The sequence below is a fragment of the Phocoena sinus genome, chromosome 2 (genome assembly GCF_008692025.1).
Source record: "Phocoena sinus isolate mPhoSin1 chromosome 2, mPhoSin1.pri, whole genome shotgun sequence".
Taxonomy (NCBI): Eukaryota; Metazoa; Chordata; class Mammalia; order Artiodactyla; family Phocoenidae; genus Phocoena; species Phocoena sinus.
The window spans coordinates 19,937,434-19,954,311 of record NC_045764.1 but is presented as its reverse complement, the minus strand read 5'-3'; the positions used below and the strand labels follow the sequence as shown (position 1 = coordinate 19,954,311).

Here is a 16,878-nt window from a genome sequence, read left to right as displayed (position 1 = left end):
CCACCTCTGTTGAGGTTTTCTGGGCATTTTTTGTGTATATACACATGCGCGTGCACACATTATTTTGGCAGTGGGGTCCTGCGAGTTCCTCTCCTGCTGTTGGGCCACTTGCTAGTCCTGTGGCCACCGCTCCCCAGCCCGCTTGCCGCTGGGCCTCCCCCGGCTCCCCACCCTTCGCCCCCCCTCCCCCGGTTCCAAAGAAACTGTGGTGAGGGCTCCACCAATGTGTCAGGAATTCCAGCGAGCAGTGCACAGCCCTGCTCTTCCTTAACACTGGGCCGCGTCTGAGCTGTTACCTCTTGTTCCTGTCACACCCTTTCCCCTGGTTTCCATGACGCCTGCTTGCCTCCCGGCTTTCTTCCTGCTTCTCCGGCTGCTGCCTTGCCCTCCATGGGAACATCTTTCCTTCTGTCTGTCTCTGAAATAGTCCTTTTCATCCTTACTCTGTCCCAGGCCGTCCTGGGCCTTGTTTTTCTAGATCTGACTGTGGTCTCTGTTTTCCACATCAAGGCGCTTGCCCTGCTGTGTGGGCCTCGCCTGCAGACTTGCCCGCCTCCTGCGTCGGGCTGTAGGTTTCCGAGCCCATTGATGGTGTTTCTGTTCTCCATGTGTCTGTGGGGCTGCACACAGTGCCAGGCATAGCTAAGGTTGATCGAATTAGTGAATGAAGGGATCTTATTCCTGCTGGCATCTTAAGAGTTGTGGGCCATTAAATCTGAGCGTCAAGGAAGAAGATTTGGCACAAGGTTATTTTTTTTTCAGTACGCGAGCCTCTCACTGTTGTGGCCTCTCCTGTTGCGGAGCACAGGCTCCGGACGTGCAGGTTCAGCGGCCATGGCTCACGGGCCCAGCCGCTCCGCGGCATGTGGGATCCTCACGGACCGGGGCACGAACCCGTGTCTGCTGCATCGGGAGGCAGATTCTCAACCACTGCGCCACCAGGGAAGCCCACACAAGGTTATTTTTAAATATGAGGGACAGAGTTATTGGATAGAAACAGTTTGCACAAGATTCACTGTATGATCCAAATTCATTCATTCTTCCTTCCCTCCCTCCCTCCCTTTCTTTCTTCTTAATGTAAACAACCTCATATTGGAGGTTGGGGATGACAGAAGGGCAACAGGAACTGGCCCCTGCCTTTCCCCAGCATCACCTCCCGTCTGTCCTCCACCGCAAAGAGATCTGCCTTCCTTTTGTTCCTCGAAGCCACAAAGCCCTGCCTGGCCTTCAGGTCTTTGCACTGGTTGTTTCCACCGCCTCCAAAGCCGTGTTCACTCCCAGACCTCACGAGGCTGCTTTCCTCCTACTTCTCAGTTCTCAGTCCAGACGTCGCCTCCTGAGCAAGGTCCCACCTGACCCCCCTCTAAAGAGGAGTCTACGTGGTTCTCCTCTTACCATAGTGCCCTGCTCTTTTGTTTTTATAACACTTTTTACTCTCTGGAACAAGCTTGTTAATTTATTATTTGCTTGCTTGGTGGCTGTCTACCATCTTGTTTTCCAGTTTTTCTCCCACCCCTAGAACAAGGTCCAGCAGACAGGTGTTTCATGAGTACTTGTCAGATGGCTGGTCTGTCTGTCATAAGGTGTGGCCTGCTTTCTAGGGCTCCATGGTCCCGTTCCGTCCAAGTTCCCGGCCTGTTTCCACATGCTGGACACGATCCATCCCTCACCTAGGTCTCTGCCACCCATGAAGCCCAAACACAAGGCCTCTGACTCTGAAATCCTTTTCAGCACCAGGCAACATGTGAATATCCTATGCAAGACTCAAAGCATGTACAATAAGGAATGTGAAGACTTGTTAAATATGATCCTTGAATTTGCAGTTTTACATAGGTGCTGAGAGGAATCTACAAATAAGTCTGTAAAATGCCATGAGAAAAGCACAGCAGCGTTAGGGGTTCGGAGCACTCGTTTGCCCTTACTGTTGACTCTGTTCTCTAAGGCGTATTTCCAGCAGTGCACCTGTGGAAAGCAACAATGTTTATAAAGCATGCTGGCCTGTGTGGGACCACTCGAGGCAGCCTCAGGCCTGGAGAGACCCGCAGCCCTTCATGGCCATGGTGGCTGCACAGCGAGCACTCAGGGACCACCTAGCCCCCCACAGGGACTCTGGCTTCAGATACCTTAGATGTGTATTTTCTTGTGAACATGTGGAAGTATTTTTAAAACCTTGGTGCTTTCTTTTACTTCAGTATCTGATTTTCTTCCCTACGTAGTACAGAAGAGGACATGTAGTGGGAATTGCTACACCAGTATCTTTTTCAGTTTGAAGAGTAGACTTAAAAAAGGACTTTCTCAGCGACTTTCCTTTTTCTTTTCCTTTGTAAAGGATGCTCCGGCCTTCCGTTGTACCAACAGCGAGGTCACAGTTCAGCCGAGTCCCTACCTGAGCTGCCGGCTGCCCAAGGACTTTGTGGACCTCTCCACCGGGGAGGACGCTCACAAACTCATCGATTTTCTTAAACTGGTAAGGTTTATGTGTACTTAGTAGGCTGGCCAGCTCTGCTTTCAAGTTGACTCTTTAATATTTCACTTTAGTTATATACCACGTAGACTTTTATTTGATGATTGTGAATTAATGGGCAAGAATTACTAATTGAGGTCATTTTATAATGACATATGTCAAGTAAGCTGAAAGATTAATTTATTGATTAAAATGACAGAAAATGTTTTTTATGTGTATGGTTTGAGTAATTTTCATAATACTTGTAATCTTGAAGAAAGTATGTATAGTTGACCCTTAAACAACCAGGGGAAAGTCCACATATAATTTATAATGAACCCTTCGTATCCACGGTTCTGCATCCGTGGATTCAACCGGCGGTGGGTCCTCAGTACCGTAGTATTTGCTACTGAAGCAAATCCACATGTAAGTGGCCTGTGAAGTTCAAACCCATGTTCTTCAAGGGTGAACTGTATACTGTTATAGGGCTGAGAGCAGATCAGATCTCTCCTATGGGTACTCCGGGGGGAAGGTGAGTATTTGTATCTGTGTGTGTTTCTGGGTGGGAATATTTGTACATAAAGAAGGAAGAGAAGAAAATGTTCAAATATCTTGAGGATAATGTGCCCAGGAGCCAAAGTGATAAACTACTTTAATGAACTACAGAAGGCATGGGTTTTTTCCGTGATAATTTTCAACCACATCTTTTGCCAAGGTCCTCTAGAAAATTATACTTGGTGACAGAAAAAGTGATCTTGGCTGAACAAATATCCCAATTAGAATGTGCTGTTTTAATGCATCTTGGTTTCCTTTGACAGAAAAGGAATCAGCAAGAGGATGACTGATTAGCATGCTAGAGTTCAAGGCCAAGTCACACAGGAAACCACTGCTGCTTCTGGAGGCCGTACATAGTCCACAACCTCCTATTAACCCAGTCAGCGGGGGAGGGGGAGGGGGCAGCGTGGAAGTCAGTGGCTTTTTATATTCATGTATAAAACTGGGGGAAATGGAGGGACTTTGCTACTTGTAAAAATAACACAATAAATAGATCTTAAACATGGGAAACCATCCTGTTCCGATGATAAAATACTTTCTATGAAATACCTTGTTCTTTAGGCTCAGTCTATTTATATTTATCTCTGTTCCTTGTGCTATTTTTTTTATACCTGGCAGGTAGCTGGGCAAGTTTATATTTGTTATACAGAAATGGGTTCTTTCTTTATCATTACTTTTCCCATTGAAAAAATAGAACCTTATATTACTATAGAAAATATTTTTCCTACTTTGAGGATTTTCATGTAATTTTTCTATCGGTTGAGCTTCGGTTTGGGTATAGTTAAAATAATACAGACCTCTCAAACTGTCAGCCATGAATTTCAGTATAGTACCTTAATGTGTATCCCTAAAACTATCACAGATATAATTCAGCCTTTCAAACAGTTATTGGAATTTGGGGGGAGGTAGATTCACTTTTTTAGGCCACCGTTTTAGTAATTCTTCAGTGTCGTGACTGATGATGATATGTCAGCGATACCTGATTTACTCAGCACTCGCTAAATGCTAAGACGCTCTGCTAAGTGCTCTCTATGTGGTATTTAACATCACGGAGCAATTTAAGAAAACAGACGTTACAGTTTCCTAGGGTATCTATCTAATGTGGTATCAAAGAATATCTTACTAGTTGGAGGTATGTTTCTCAACATCAGAGAGCATGTGCTCCCATAGAAAGATAACAGAGAGAAGTGGGGCGAAATCTCCCCTTTCTGTGTAGTTAAGGCAGATTACGTGTAGTGATGAAAGATATCATTTCTCATTAGGTTATTTCGAATTCTGTCTTGCTGTGTGGTTTCTCCGTTACAGTCACTTGATATTGGTGTTTAAAATACAAAGATCAAGTGTATCAAATGCCATTTCTGAGGCCAACTGTTTGAGGTATAAGTGCTTCAAAAATATTTTTGTTTTTTAAACTGCTCATGGCCTTCTGTTAACTCATAATGGAGGGATCTATTGTTGTGAATTGATTTCATCTTAGCTCCGAAGCTCGCTTCGCCAAGATGACACTTGACCAGTCAAAAAAAGGAAATGTATTTGATACCCATTGAAAAAGTTCAGACTATGTATAATAAAAAGACTCAAGCAAAATTTAGCAAACAGTTTATAAAAAGGACAATTCTTGGTGTAAAACTCATTAACTTTTTACTTTAATTTTCCTGAGGGTATGATTGAGTTGAACTCGCACTTCCCTTTTAAAAATGTGATTTTGGTACATTGTTTCTGTAGTATATTTAATTCTAGTTGATTCTCCTGGTGTTAATATTAAATATAGGATAACATGCAGGAAATCTTCTCCTAATTCAGATGTCATTTATGCCCGCCTAAAGATTAGTTTTCGAATTATCCTTTTATTATGTTGGCTTTATCTATTCTTTCTTTGAGGTACCTCAGGTTTGCGCTTGAATTTAGAGAGTGGATACGCGTGTGATTCCTTAGTCTGGTTCTGAAATCCTGCCTTCGGAAGAGAAGACATTACAGATCTTGATTCTGACAGGTTGGGATAAACATGTTTACTTTGTCCTGCAGGCAGTGGCATGTAGCACAGGCCTCGCAAACAGCAGACTTTGCCAAAAGTTCTGTTTAAAGAAGTGTCATTTTGATTTGCATTTTCTGAGTTCATAGATCTTTCCCATCTACTCAGCTTTTTTTGGAAATTGAAGATCATGTCTGTTAAGAAGCAAACAAAGCTTGTGTGACTGAGTTCTTCAGCTTAAATTTGTTTTCTTACCTATAAATTGGGAGAATAATAAACTCATGCCTCTGTTAAATGAGAAGTAAAGCTTTCCATGTAGTGCATCGTACGCAAGCCCCTAAGAAATGGCAGTTATTATTACCATTCTGCTTTGCAGACTTCTGTAGTTTAAAGGCAAATTCTTTCTTAACAGAACCAAAAAAATTTTGAGTGGAAAGGGACTTCAGAGATCATTCAGCCCACTTTCTTTTCCTTTTTCCCTCCTTCCCTTTCCTCTTTTTCCCTTCCTTTTTTTTTTTTTTTTTACAGAAAACTGCTCACAGAAGTTAAGACTTGTCCAAAATTGTAGCAGAATCAGAACCACAAAAGAACCTCTAGTCTAATGCTGCTCTCTAAGGATTTGTAGCCTAATATTTTTTGTAGATAAGTTTCAACCAGAACAAATTATTATTTTAATAACAAAATTTTCAAAAAGAATTGTTTTTTAAATAAAAGTAAGTACAGATTCGTTTCACACATCTCTGTGCAGAGGAATTAAATAAAAAGATACTAAATATAGAGAAATTAAATGAAGAAATAACTGAAAGATTTAATTCAATTTCATGTTTGTATTCACTAGGCTGATCTTGAGAGGAGACTTAGCCATCTTTAAACATTTTAAAGACAGAATTCCTATTTAACTAAACGTTTTATGCATGTGTTGTCGTGGCTCATAGAAAACAGTTTCAGTAAGTGTTCTAAGAAAAGAAATAGTGATAAACTCACCCTCCATATGCACTGCAGCTCTGTTATGTATACACATTAAGAAGAGGCATGAGGAATGGCAATATAAGACCTAGTAACAAAAAAGTGGTTGAAGCAGCAGCTAAATGCCCCATGTGACGAGCTTAGGCAGTGAGTCTGGCATTAATTACCTGAAGAGAGAATGCATTCAAATGTGTCTTTTTTTTTTTGAACCAGGGAAACCAAATAAAATGACGCTTCTAAATACATAGAGACAGAAAAATTAACAGAGGTGGAACATTAAGGTAAAGAACATTAAGGCAGCGACTTGTTCATCCAGCAGACGTTTTTCGGGTCCAGGACAGTGTTAGATGCTGTGTGTACATCTTAAGCGTCCTGCCTTCAGAGACCTAACAGGATACAGGACACCATGATAGACTCGTACGTAAAGAAGGAGGGTTTGATGAGTTGCAGCAACTTGAAGACCTCTGTGGGTGCAGAAAGAGCGGTCAGGGCCTCGTCCAGGTGAGATGCTGGGATTTCATTCTCAGGTGAGGTGGGAGGCCATTGGGAGGTTTACGCAAGGGAGAGACGTAGTCTCATGTAGGGCTTTGAGGTGTTACTCTGGTTTCTGGGTGGGAAGCAGAGCGATCAGTTAGGAGACAGTGACTCGTGGTGGTCAGGGTGGCCCCCGCTGCAGTTGAAGGCGGTGTGAGGACATGAGGTGCAAAATTGGGGATACAGCCAAGGGGAAGCCCTGATGGGATGTAGGGCGTGAAGGAGAAGGAGGGTGTGAGCTGCCGAGTGGAGGGAAGGCAGTTTTCTAAGCATGAGAAGGAATAAAAGGGAACCAGGTTAGGGAGGGAAATCAAGACCTCCATCTTGGACATGAAGAATTTGAGATTGCAGTGACTTACCAAGTAAACATGTCAAGAGACAGTTGGATTTAACAATTAGAACTTGGGGAATTCCCTGGTGGTCCAGTGGTTAGGACCCGGCACTTCCACTGCTGTGGGCCCAGGTTCAATCCCTGGTCGGGGAGCTAAGGTCCACACAGTGCAGCTAAAACAACCCCCAAAAAACAATCGGAACTTCTGTGGAGCAGTGGGAGCAGATCAAAAGGCCTGGCAAATTGGGAAAGAAAGCCAGGGGGTGGCATTATGTCCAGCTATGTGGGACACTGCTAAGAAGTTAGATAAGGCGGGCTTCCCTCGTGGCGCAGTGGTTAAGAACCTGCCTGCCAATGCAACAGACACAGGTTCGAGCCCTGATCCTGGAAGATCCCACATGCCGCAGAGCAACTAAGGCTGTGTGCCACACCTACTGAGCCCACACTCTAGAGCCCGCAAGCCACAACTGCTGAAGCCAGTGCACCTAGAGCCCGTGCTCTGCAGCAAGAGAAGCCACTGCGATGAAAAGCCCGTGCACCGCAACAGAGTAGACCCTGCCCGCCGCAACTAGAGAAAGCCGGCGTGCAGCAATGAAGACCCAGCACAGCCAAAAAAAAAAAAAAATTAGATAAGGCAACAAAAAGAGTTCTTACATATTACAGGTTGAAATCTTTTAATTTGTTGGAAGACCTAATGTGGGTGTTTAATGTGAATTTAGACCGGTGATTCTTACTGATATTTATGTATAAAGTACAAATCTCTCTTTGCACCACAGAAGTTAATATTTAGCAATGTAATTATTTTGAGATTCTTTAATTGATCATTTAATTTTGTTAAAGTCTCAGTATGAACTAAGATGACTTAAATTGGGTTTTCTGCATCACTGATTTTTTTGACTGTTGGACACTCACATTTAATGGGTAGAGTTCTTAGGTGGATTATCTCACCATGTACTTACAGACTTTTAATCAAGGAAAGCCTTAAACTGAATTTCCCCTACTCGTTGCAAGTGGTTCTCCCCACCTTGAAAAACGTCTGTAAAGTGTCAGCACTAATTTCGGAACAAGGCAAGCAGCTGAGCCATCAACTACCCATTCATAGTGTGTGAGCAAGCAGTCATTGGGGAACTGAGTGTAAATAACATAATAATCTTCCAAATAAGCATGAGGAGAAATGGATTTCTTTGAGAATCTGGTGAAAGATACAGGCTCACCTGAGGAAAATCTTTACACACAGTTTCAAGGGGTCTTAGACCTCAGATTGAGACCCCTGCACTAAAGCTGTGTGGGATCAGATTAGAAGCCAAAGCTTCTGCACTTGTAAGAATGGAGCCATTTCATAGTGTGTAGTGTGCCTCAGAGAAGTAACGCACACAGCTTCCCTTTTAACTCAAGTAGTTTCCAACAGTGTTGTTTCTGTAATTAATTAATTTATAGTACATTCCCCTCAGATTGTCAGCTCTCATAAACAAAGTAAACTGAGTGTTAGAATTCCACCAGAAAAGCAGAAGTGGTATGAGTCATATACATACATATATGTGTATATATAAAATCGCCCTATGACATATATATGTATATATGTACACTTGTTATACACACCTGTGTGTGTGTATAATAAGGGATTTATTACATGGGACTGACTTATTCAGTTGAGGTGAGCTGGCTACACAAGTCTGAAGCCTTCGGGCAGGCTGGGACTCCAGGCACGGGACGAAGCTGTTTGTCCACAGGTGGAATTCAGTGTCTTTCTCTCTGGAAAGGCTCAGCCCTGCTTTCAAAGCCCTCCACCTGATGAGCCCACCAGGATACTCTCCCTCAGATTTAACAGATGGGGACTTTCATCGCATCTACACAGTTCCCTTCACAGCAGGACCTAGTTTAGCATTTGAATAACTGGGGATGGACCCTTGCTTGCCATGCTGACACATCAGAAGACACCACATACTAGAGAAGAAGGTCTCCTTGCACGTACAGAAGCTATAGTTCTGGTGATGGATTATTTCAGGAGTAACTGTGACTAATTCCGATTGTTTTAAAAGGAGCAAACTGATTATGCACTGGAATGGGTGTTTTCCTTGAAAGCAGGTGCTTTAGGGATGACCATACACTTATTTTTGTGATGTTGCCACCACTCCAAAATCTTTTCTTGAATCTTCTTGGAAGTGCCTTCAGATCCATTTATAAGCCACAGAAGAAAACCTATCTTACAATCTATCTATAGATTGTTTTTTAATCTATCTATCCTATTTTATTTAGTACCTTGTTTTTTGATTGAAACTGATACACACTTCCATATCATTTTTCTTTCTTATTCATCAGACTTGGTTCAGAATTCTTCCAAAATTCAGATGTCAGCTTCAAGAAGTCTTAACCCATTTTATGTGCCACTAGGACTTTAATCTTCCTGAAACACATTTCCGGTCATTCTAATGCTTAAAGCCTCTCAGAGGTTCCCCATTTCTTAGAAGTCGATATGCCGACTTCTCAGATAGGCGTTCAAAGCCCAGAGCAGCGTAGCCCCAAGTCTGTCTCTACAGCCCAGTTCCGTGCCCGCCAGCACATACTGTTCTCCAGCCAACCTCGGTTACTTGTGGGAGCCAAGGATATCTTTATCTTTCTCACCTGTTCCTCTGACTGTGCTTTGCCCCCTCATCCCCGCTCCCCCCACCCCATCTTCTGCTTGTTAAAAGCCAGCCTTCAAGGCCCGGCTCCAGTGGCACAGAGTCCTTTCTGTGCTGGGACGTTCACAGCACTTTGGTGTTATTGTCGCTTTTACACTTAGAACTTAGTGGTATAGGATGTTGGTGCCATAATCGGACTGCTAATAGTGAACTTAGGGCGAGACTGGTGTCCTAGCTTTGCTCTCACAGCAGTTGGTGTGGTGCCCTCTCGGGGCCGAATGAATGTGATTTCACATCAGGGACGGGTTGTGACGTAGAAGCAATTCCAAACGAGTCCCCCAAACGCTTTCCAGCATGTTAGCGTCACCAAAACTAACGCATCACTCTCAAAATCCACAACTCGACTAACACAGCATTCAGTTACATACGTTAATCTGTCCTTTCTATTCACAATATGGAGTCACTACTCGAAAAGGTTATTAAAGAGCTCTTGTCGGGAATTCCATGGCAGTCCAGTGGTTAGGACTCTGCGCTCTCACTGCCAAGGGCGAGGGTTCGATCCCTGGTCAGGGAACTAGGGTCCCACAAGCCGCGAGGCGCCAAAAAAGAAAAAGAAAAAAAAGAGCTCTTGTCTTTCTTTAACTGAACCAAACCATCCAAAGCCTGTTGCTAATATCTTATCCCACAGCCTTCATGATGCAACATGTACTCCCCTTTCAACTGGGGATAAACCCCAACTAATTACTTCTGCCTGCTTGTTCTAAAACAATTCTATGGAACCTCAGTCTGTTCTGCCTGTCTGCCTTTCATCTTTTCAGACACACCTCCCTCCCCCTCCCCTTCCCAGCGCAGCAAGCAGGCACAGACAGGACCACTGCCTGGGATTCGCTGCCTTACTTATGTGTCCAAACACTCCGAATGATAATCTCTTTGGAGGTGGTTCTGGTTTGGTTTGGTTTTGCTTTTAAGTGGAAAATGTGGCTCTTCTGTTGCTGTTGCATCTCAGCACAGCCTTCTCACGTGGACCCCAGAGCCAGGCAGCCTGCATTAGGACTGGCTTTGTCCTGGGTAAGGTATTGCATCCCTCTGTCCCTGTGTTTCCCCATCTGTAAAGCAGAGATGGCAATAGTCCCTATGTCACAGGGCTGCCGCCAAAAGTCAGTGTAGGACAGTTCCTGGCATCACAGTGAATGCTTGGTAAATAGAAACTCTTACCTGCTACACTATATCATTACCGTGGTGTGATTTCAGTGAGCTGTCTACATCTATGATAGAACAGTGTTTTCTGCCTTCTGCTTTTCCTCTGTGTTACTGGGGAGGGTTTTCATAGGAGATCCCTCTGTGTTTATTTTCCCCAATCCTACCTGCATAACCGGCCTTTGCCCTGCCACAGCATTGCCTGTAGTGGAACCAACATTCCCCCCAAGGCTCACTCTTCCTGCCCGAGATACAATGCGTGCCTTTCCAGAGCCACCCCACTTGACCTGGGACCAGGAGGGAGCAGCCTGCAGGTAAATGCTTAGTTGAAAATAAATCCAGTATATCAGGAATTAGATTGGGGACTGAAAAAAATTCATCCTTTCAGGAGACACAAGAAATGACCAGCCTGGTAATACAAAAATTGTAGGATAGGGAATGCCAACTGCTTGATGTAAGTTACCTGAGTCTTAATTCTATAGCTATATGAGTTAAGCAATAATTTCCCCCATTTTATAGAAGATGAATTTGCAGCTCAGTTAATTTGCTCTAGATAACAAACAGTAAATTACGGAGGTGGGGTTCAAACCCAGATATGTCCAAGCTCAAAGCTTACGCTTTTCACCCTATGTGTCAAAAACCTCAGAAGACTTCAAAAACCACAGAAGAATAACCTGAAATCTATGAGGGTTTACGTGGACTGTATTCAATTAATCTGTGGCCCTTTCAGTTTCCCTTACAAGTAAAATATATATAGCCTTCTCGAAAAATTCTGGTGGAGACCATGAATCCCAGTGGTTTCTATTTTTGTGAACTGGAGACCAAGTACAGGAGCAAACTTGGAAGCATAGAAAATAAGACTTGGAACTTCCTTCCTACTTCAAGAACGGATTCCTTTCATTGTCCCATTTCAAGAGTTAATGATTCCCTCACCATTCTAGTCACCACCAGCTTAAGCCGGTCACGTTGGTTCGCTTTAGTTCCGCAGTGGAGTTCTGAGAGGCCGACCATTCTTCCCTGTGGCCCGGGAAGGCCTGCCAGAGAGCATGTCCCCCTGCTCTGGGCTCCCCCGCACGCCCTCTGCTTCGTGCTGCAGGTCCTGCAGTTTCGTGATGACGCTCCCGGTTCCGTGTGTGCGTTTTTATCCTGTGCCCTCGTTAAGCTTTTGGTTAATGGGGTCTCTTCTACCAAAGCAAGAGCGGAGCCGCGTGGCTGGGCATTGTGCCCTGGTGTTCTTGCTTGACAAGGACTCTGAACAGGTCACTCAGCTTTCATTACGTTTTGAGGAAGATAACTACAAATCTGAAAAAAAAAAAAAAATCCCTGAAAGCTTATGTGTTGATGGGAGGGTACTCTCTTCTTGTCCTTCTCCACCCTGGAATATAATAACCACAGTGCAGCTCTGAGGCTGCTGGGAAGGAGCCCCAGGAGCAGCACAATAGTTTAGAAATTTCACCTGTTTGGGGGGTCTTAGGTTGCTCTATTTTTTTTCCTCGTCTCCTGATTCTTTGATTCCTTTAGTTTAGGTTTCTGAAAGCCCTGGATGGGTAGGAGGCAATAGTCCCTGACCTTGAGGAGATTTACAGTCCAGTGGTGGTGAAATAGACACACACACGCACACACAAGTAGAATGTCTAAGATAGGTGGATACACATATATGTTGACAGATGACAATAAATAAAGATACGCCTTGATTTATAGTTGGTTTTATAACATGTAAAACGTTTTTAAATTTTATAGAAATTTTATAAATTAAAAGTTGTTTTAATATAATCTATTGAGTTTATGAGAACAAGACTCTACAGTAAAAAGAAAAATCCTCCCATTTTGTCCCATTATGCAAATACCTACCCACCAGATGACCAGTCCTAAACATGGTTTGCTGCGTATCTGTTTTCTTTAATGCCACACAGCTCCATCTATTCCAGGGTGACGTTTGAGAGGTGAGAGAAGGGGGCTTGTTGACGGGACTGTACTTGCTGTGTCAGATTGCCCTGACTCAGACATGAGTGATTATTGGTTGAGACGGGAGAATCAGGGGGCAAGAGGATCCTTTGTGCATGACAAAACTCTGAGACAGAGTGAACTTTAAGGAAGACCTGTGTGCAAAGCCGTGGAAAGGCTTTGGCTTCTGCCCTCACGCCCTGCATTTATTTGCAGTGCACAGGGTGCCTCACTGTGAAGAAGTTCAGCCAGCCCTTTCTCTGAGCAGGTGAAGGCTCGCCTTCCTCTTGACGGCAGGGTTTCTTGAAAAGGAGTAAGCCGGTCCCTAATCTCATTGAATTCCAGTCACATCACTGCAAAGCATCGGGCTAATAGGCAAGGTTCATTCTTTACCTCCCTCCCCAATCCTTGGCCTCGAATAAGAATGGGCAGTAGGGGTGGGGAGAACAGAGGAAAAAGAGTACAGATGTTGTGTGTGTATGTGTATGTACGCACACACAAACACACGTTACATGTGTTAGTTTAAAACTGATCTGCTTTGATAAGTGAGGCGACACTTGAATTTGGTATCAGGAAGTGGGCCAGTAACACAAAGGAAGAATCATCAAACATGTAAGACCACAGCTTGAGGGATGGCTGGGGATGACCTAGCCTCTGTGGAAACTCCTCTGTGGAGTCATAAAATGTGATAAATGGAAATGGAGCCCAGCCAGAACCCTGGAGTGTTTTTCTTCAAACTGTCATCCCAGACTCAAAATATTCATTAGATGAATGGTAGGTCTTGTCTTTTTCTCTTTCTTACTCTTTTCATTCCCCACCTTTCCCCTCTTTTCCTCGTGAGAAGGCATCTCGCTCAGCCACAGTTTATAGGCAGGGCCCTTTGTTTAGGTCTGAGGAACAGGACAGACCGGGTCCAGCATCACACACTTATTCTTGTGGGAAGAACTGACAGCTAATTCATGTCTATGAATTGCTTGGAGATGAAAAGTGTTGCATAAATACCAAGTAACATTATCGCCGTGAGGGCTGTTCGTTTTGAGTGTAGTAAAACGCGTTGATCTCTGGGTCCAATGGAAGCCCAAACTTCCACAGCCAGAATCTATATCTGTTTCTCTCACATGCGAAAGAAGCGGAGCCTCCTGTATGCGTACTGGTTATACTGAGAGCACTGCAGTTTTTAGTTATTTTTTAAAAAGTGGTCACTCAAAGAAAGAGGACATTGGGTAGAGACACAGGAAAGAAGGGATGGAGAAGCATATTCTCAAATACTCTTGAAGGGCATCTGACATGGATTGGGAGGGGATTTAGAGTTGGAGAAATAAATGGAGTCGGAAGAGAGACAGAATTTTAAACAGGCACCTTAAGATCCAGTCCAGGGCAGAAGGATCACAGGCACCTCTCTCAATGAGTTAGTCGGTATGAGAATTAGAAGGTGCAAGGCTGGCTGTTTCCCATCAGCATTTGTTGTCACGAAGTTGTCTTCTTTGAAATGAAAATGAGAATCCCTGGGATGCGCCTTAGAAAAGGAGGGAGAAAGTCCACAGGAGAGGATATGCTCACTTCTGGATTTTGAACACAAAGCAAAGCTGTGCAAAATTTGAATAATGGGAAGGAAAGTGGTCAATCAGTTAAGAAGGTTTAGTAGCCAACAACAGAAACTAACTCCGGTTAACTACAGGAAAGGGGATGTAATGGAAGGGTAATTCACAGCAAAGCTGAGTAGACAGGCCACAGAGATGACAGAGACCCCAGCAATTTCAGAGACCCAATGGATAGTGTCATCAGGACTCAGCCACCAAGGAGGTTCTGGCTCCTGAGCTGTTTACGCCGCTGGAGACTCAGAATCCCGGAATAGAGTCTGATTGGCCTAGCTTAGGTCAAAGGGCAATCGCTGCTAGTTTGAACAATGTGAACTATAGCTCTGTAGACATTCAAAGGAGGAGGGGGACGGACGGTGCAGTGATCCAGGAAGGCCTCCAGGAAGAGGAGGTTGAATATAATGCACTGGCCCAATATTTATGTAGTGAGTGGTTTGACACCCTAGCTGGAGTGGGCAGGGCACCGAGATTGACAGTCCCAACCAGACTGCGTACCCTGGGAGGGGGAAGTTCTCCAAAGGGAAATTGAGGAACCAGCAAAGGGAGTGAATGCTGGATGATGAAATCAGCAGGTGTCTCTTACAGTGGGTGAGCTGCGGGGAAGAGAAAGAGGATGCAGGAGATGGGGTTGTTCTGCAGAGATGCTTAAAATCCTTATTAGATCCAGGATGTCTCCCGGAGGGCTCTGCTATGCGCAAAGCCTCGATTCCTACTCATCTCTTCCTTGTTAATTTCTCTTCTCTGTCACGTTCAGTTTCATACCTGGATGTCTACTTAGGTGTTCCAATTCCACCTCATTTAACTCTAGCCAACCAAAGTGTATGTTACACACAAGACATCGTGCTAAGTGTGAATAAATGAGATGCTATCCCTGACTTTAGAAGATTAAAATTTCGTAGAGAAGCCCATGATCTAGACAAATTCATGCTCTTTACTCCTCGCCAACAATTTCTTGTATTCACTTATTATTTGTTAATAGTGTATTCCTAGACCATCAGCTTTGAAACCTTGGGATCATTTATAGCTCAACCTTTTCCTTAGTCTCCCTTACGTATATCTCTTTTCAACTTGTCCATTTAGCAAGTCCTCCGAATCCTTTCACCCGTTTCTGCATTTCTGTTTCAGTGCCACCACTTGGCAAAGTCCTCATTATCTTACACCTATTTTTCTGTAATAACCAGCTAGCTGAGCTTGCGGACTTGGTTTCTACATCCCTCCTGTCTTTCCTGTCTGTATACAGGTTCCACAAGCCTTACAGTAATTTCACTCTGACCTCTGTGACCTTATTTTCCTTTACTTCTAAAACATATCCACAGCTCCAGGCCGGTCAGCCTTCTCACAGCCCTTCAAATATACCAGGTTATTCTTACCTTCATGCCCCTCGCCTCTCTTCGTCCTGTCACCTGGAAAGCCCTCCTTTATCTCATTCATCCATTGAAACCAGCCGTTTTCAGCCCCGGTTACACATTCTCATCACCTGGAGAGTGTTGTGAAGTAAAGGTGTGGGCAAGTTAAAATCCCAAGCTTAGATAATATAACCTAAACTATATACATAACAAGCTCTGAGCTGTCAGATACCACTTTTTTTGGTTAAAGGAATGTAGCACAATCTATATTTATTTATTTTTAATAAATTTATTTATTCATTCATTTATGCCACGTTGGGTCTTTGTTGCTACACGCAGGCTTTTCTCTAGTTGCGGCGAGCGGGGGCTACTCTTCGTTGCGGTGCTCGGCTTCTCATTACGGTGGCTTCTTTTGTTGCGGAGCACGAGATCTAGGCGCGTGGGTGTCAGTAGTTGTGGCTCGCGGGCTCTAGAGCACAGGCTCAGTAGTTGTGGTGCACGGGCTTAGTTGCTCTGCGGCATGTGGGATCTTCCCCGACCAGGGCTCAAACCCCCGTCCTCTGCATTGGCAGGCGGATTCTTAACCACTGTGCCACCAGGGAAATCCCACCACTTGTTAACAGAGTCAGAGACCACTGTAGGTGACGTCATGATGCATTCACTAATAAATGCTGGGACGTCGTCCCAAAGGGTATTAGAAACACACAAATGCACACCCACACAAGTACACTCGGTGGGGGGGGGGGTGCTGTATGCACAGTTCAGGGGAGCCCTTCACAAGGAGGTGTGGGCCTTTCCTGAAGGGAGAGACTCGGAGCAGCAGCGTCTCTGTCTCTGTTGCTGGCCTTGAAGTTGGAGCCACCATGAACTCTGGAGACGCGGCACCACTCGGAAGCTGAGCCTTCTCCAGCCCAAGCCTCCAGGTGAGAAGCAGTGCGGCCAACACCCGAATCTCAGCCTCCCGGGGCCCCACACAGAGAAGCCAGATGGTACCTGTGACCTTCAGAAACAGACAAGACAACTGTGTGTTGGTTTAAGCCATAAATTTGTTGACAATGTTTTGCATAGCAATAGAAAGCGAATACAGCAGTTATTTCCTAAATCTGGGAACATTAGAACTAGGGCCCATCATTTCAAGCCCAAAGGAAATTTGTTTTTGAACCTAAAAGTTAAAAGTGAGCACAACTTCACACACCCAAGCATAAATCTATGGAAACTGTTGCCCAAAGAATTGACAGTTAAAAAACAAGTAAGTTGTAGAAGGATGTCCATGAAATCATGGACGACCTTTTTTAAAAATCAGAGCTTATTCTCTACCTGTTTCCAAACATGATTTGAGGTGACTTATAAGGCACTTTTTTTTCCCATAAG

At 44.2% G+C, this 16,878-nt stretch overlaps 1 protein-coding gene and 1 non-coding gene across 3 annotated transcripts in view; both read left to right on the top strand.

Annotated features, from left to right (window-relative positions):
- CDC123 (cell division cycle 123) overlaps positions 1-5,159 on the top strand; it is a 57,459-nt gene extending 52,300 nt beyond the window's left edge. Inside the window, exons 11-12 of one of the 2 annotated variants that reach the window (XM_032624500.1) lie at positions 2,330-2,467; positions 3,262-5,159. In XM_032624500.1, coding sequence (XP_032480391.1) covers positions 2,330-2,467; positions 3,262-3,288 — 165 coding nt within the window. In that variant the 3' untranslated portion in view covers positions 3,289-5,159. The remainder of the gene's footprint in view (positions 1-2,329; positions 2,468-3,261) is intronic. The other variant, XM_032624499.1, reaches the window with a different exon arrangement.
- Positions 5,160-6,881: 1,722 nt separating this feature from the next.
- TRNAG-UCC lies at positions 6,882-6,954 on the top strand. The gene has a single exon. It is a non-coding gene; the product is annotated as a tRNA-Gly (tRNA).
- Positions 6,955-16,878: the final 9,924 nt, after the last annotated feature.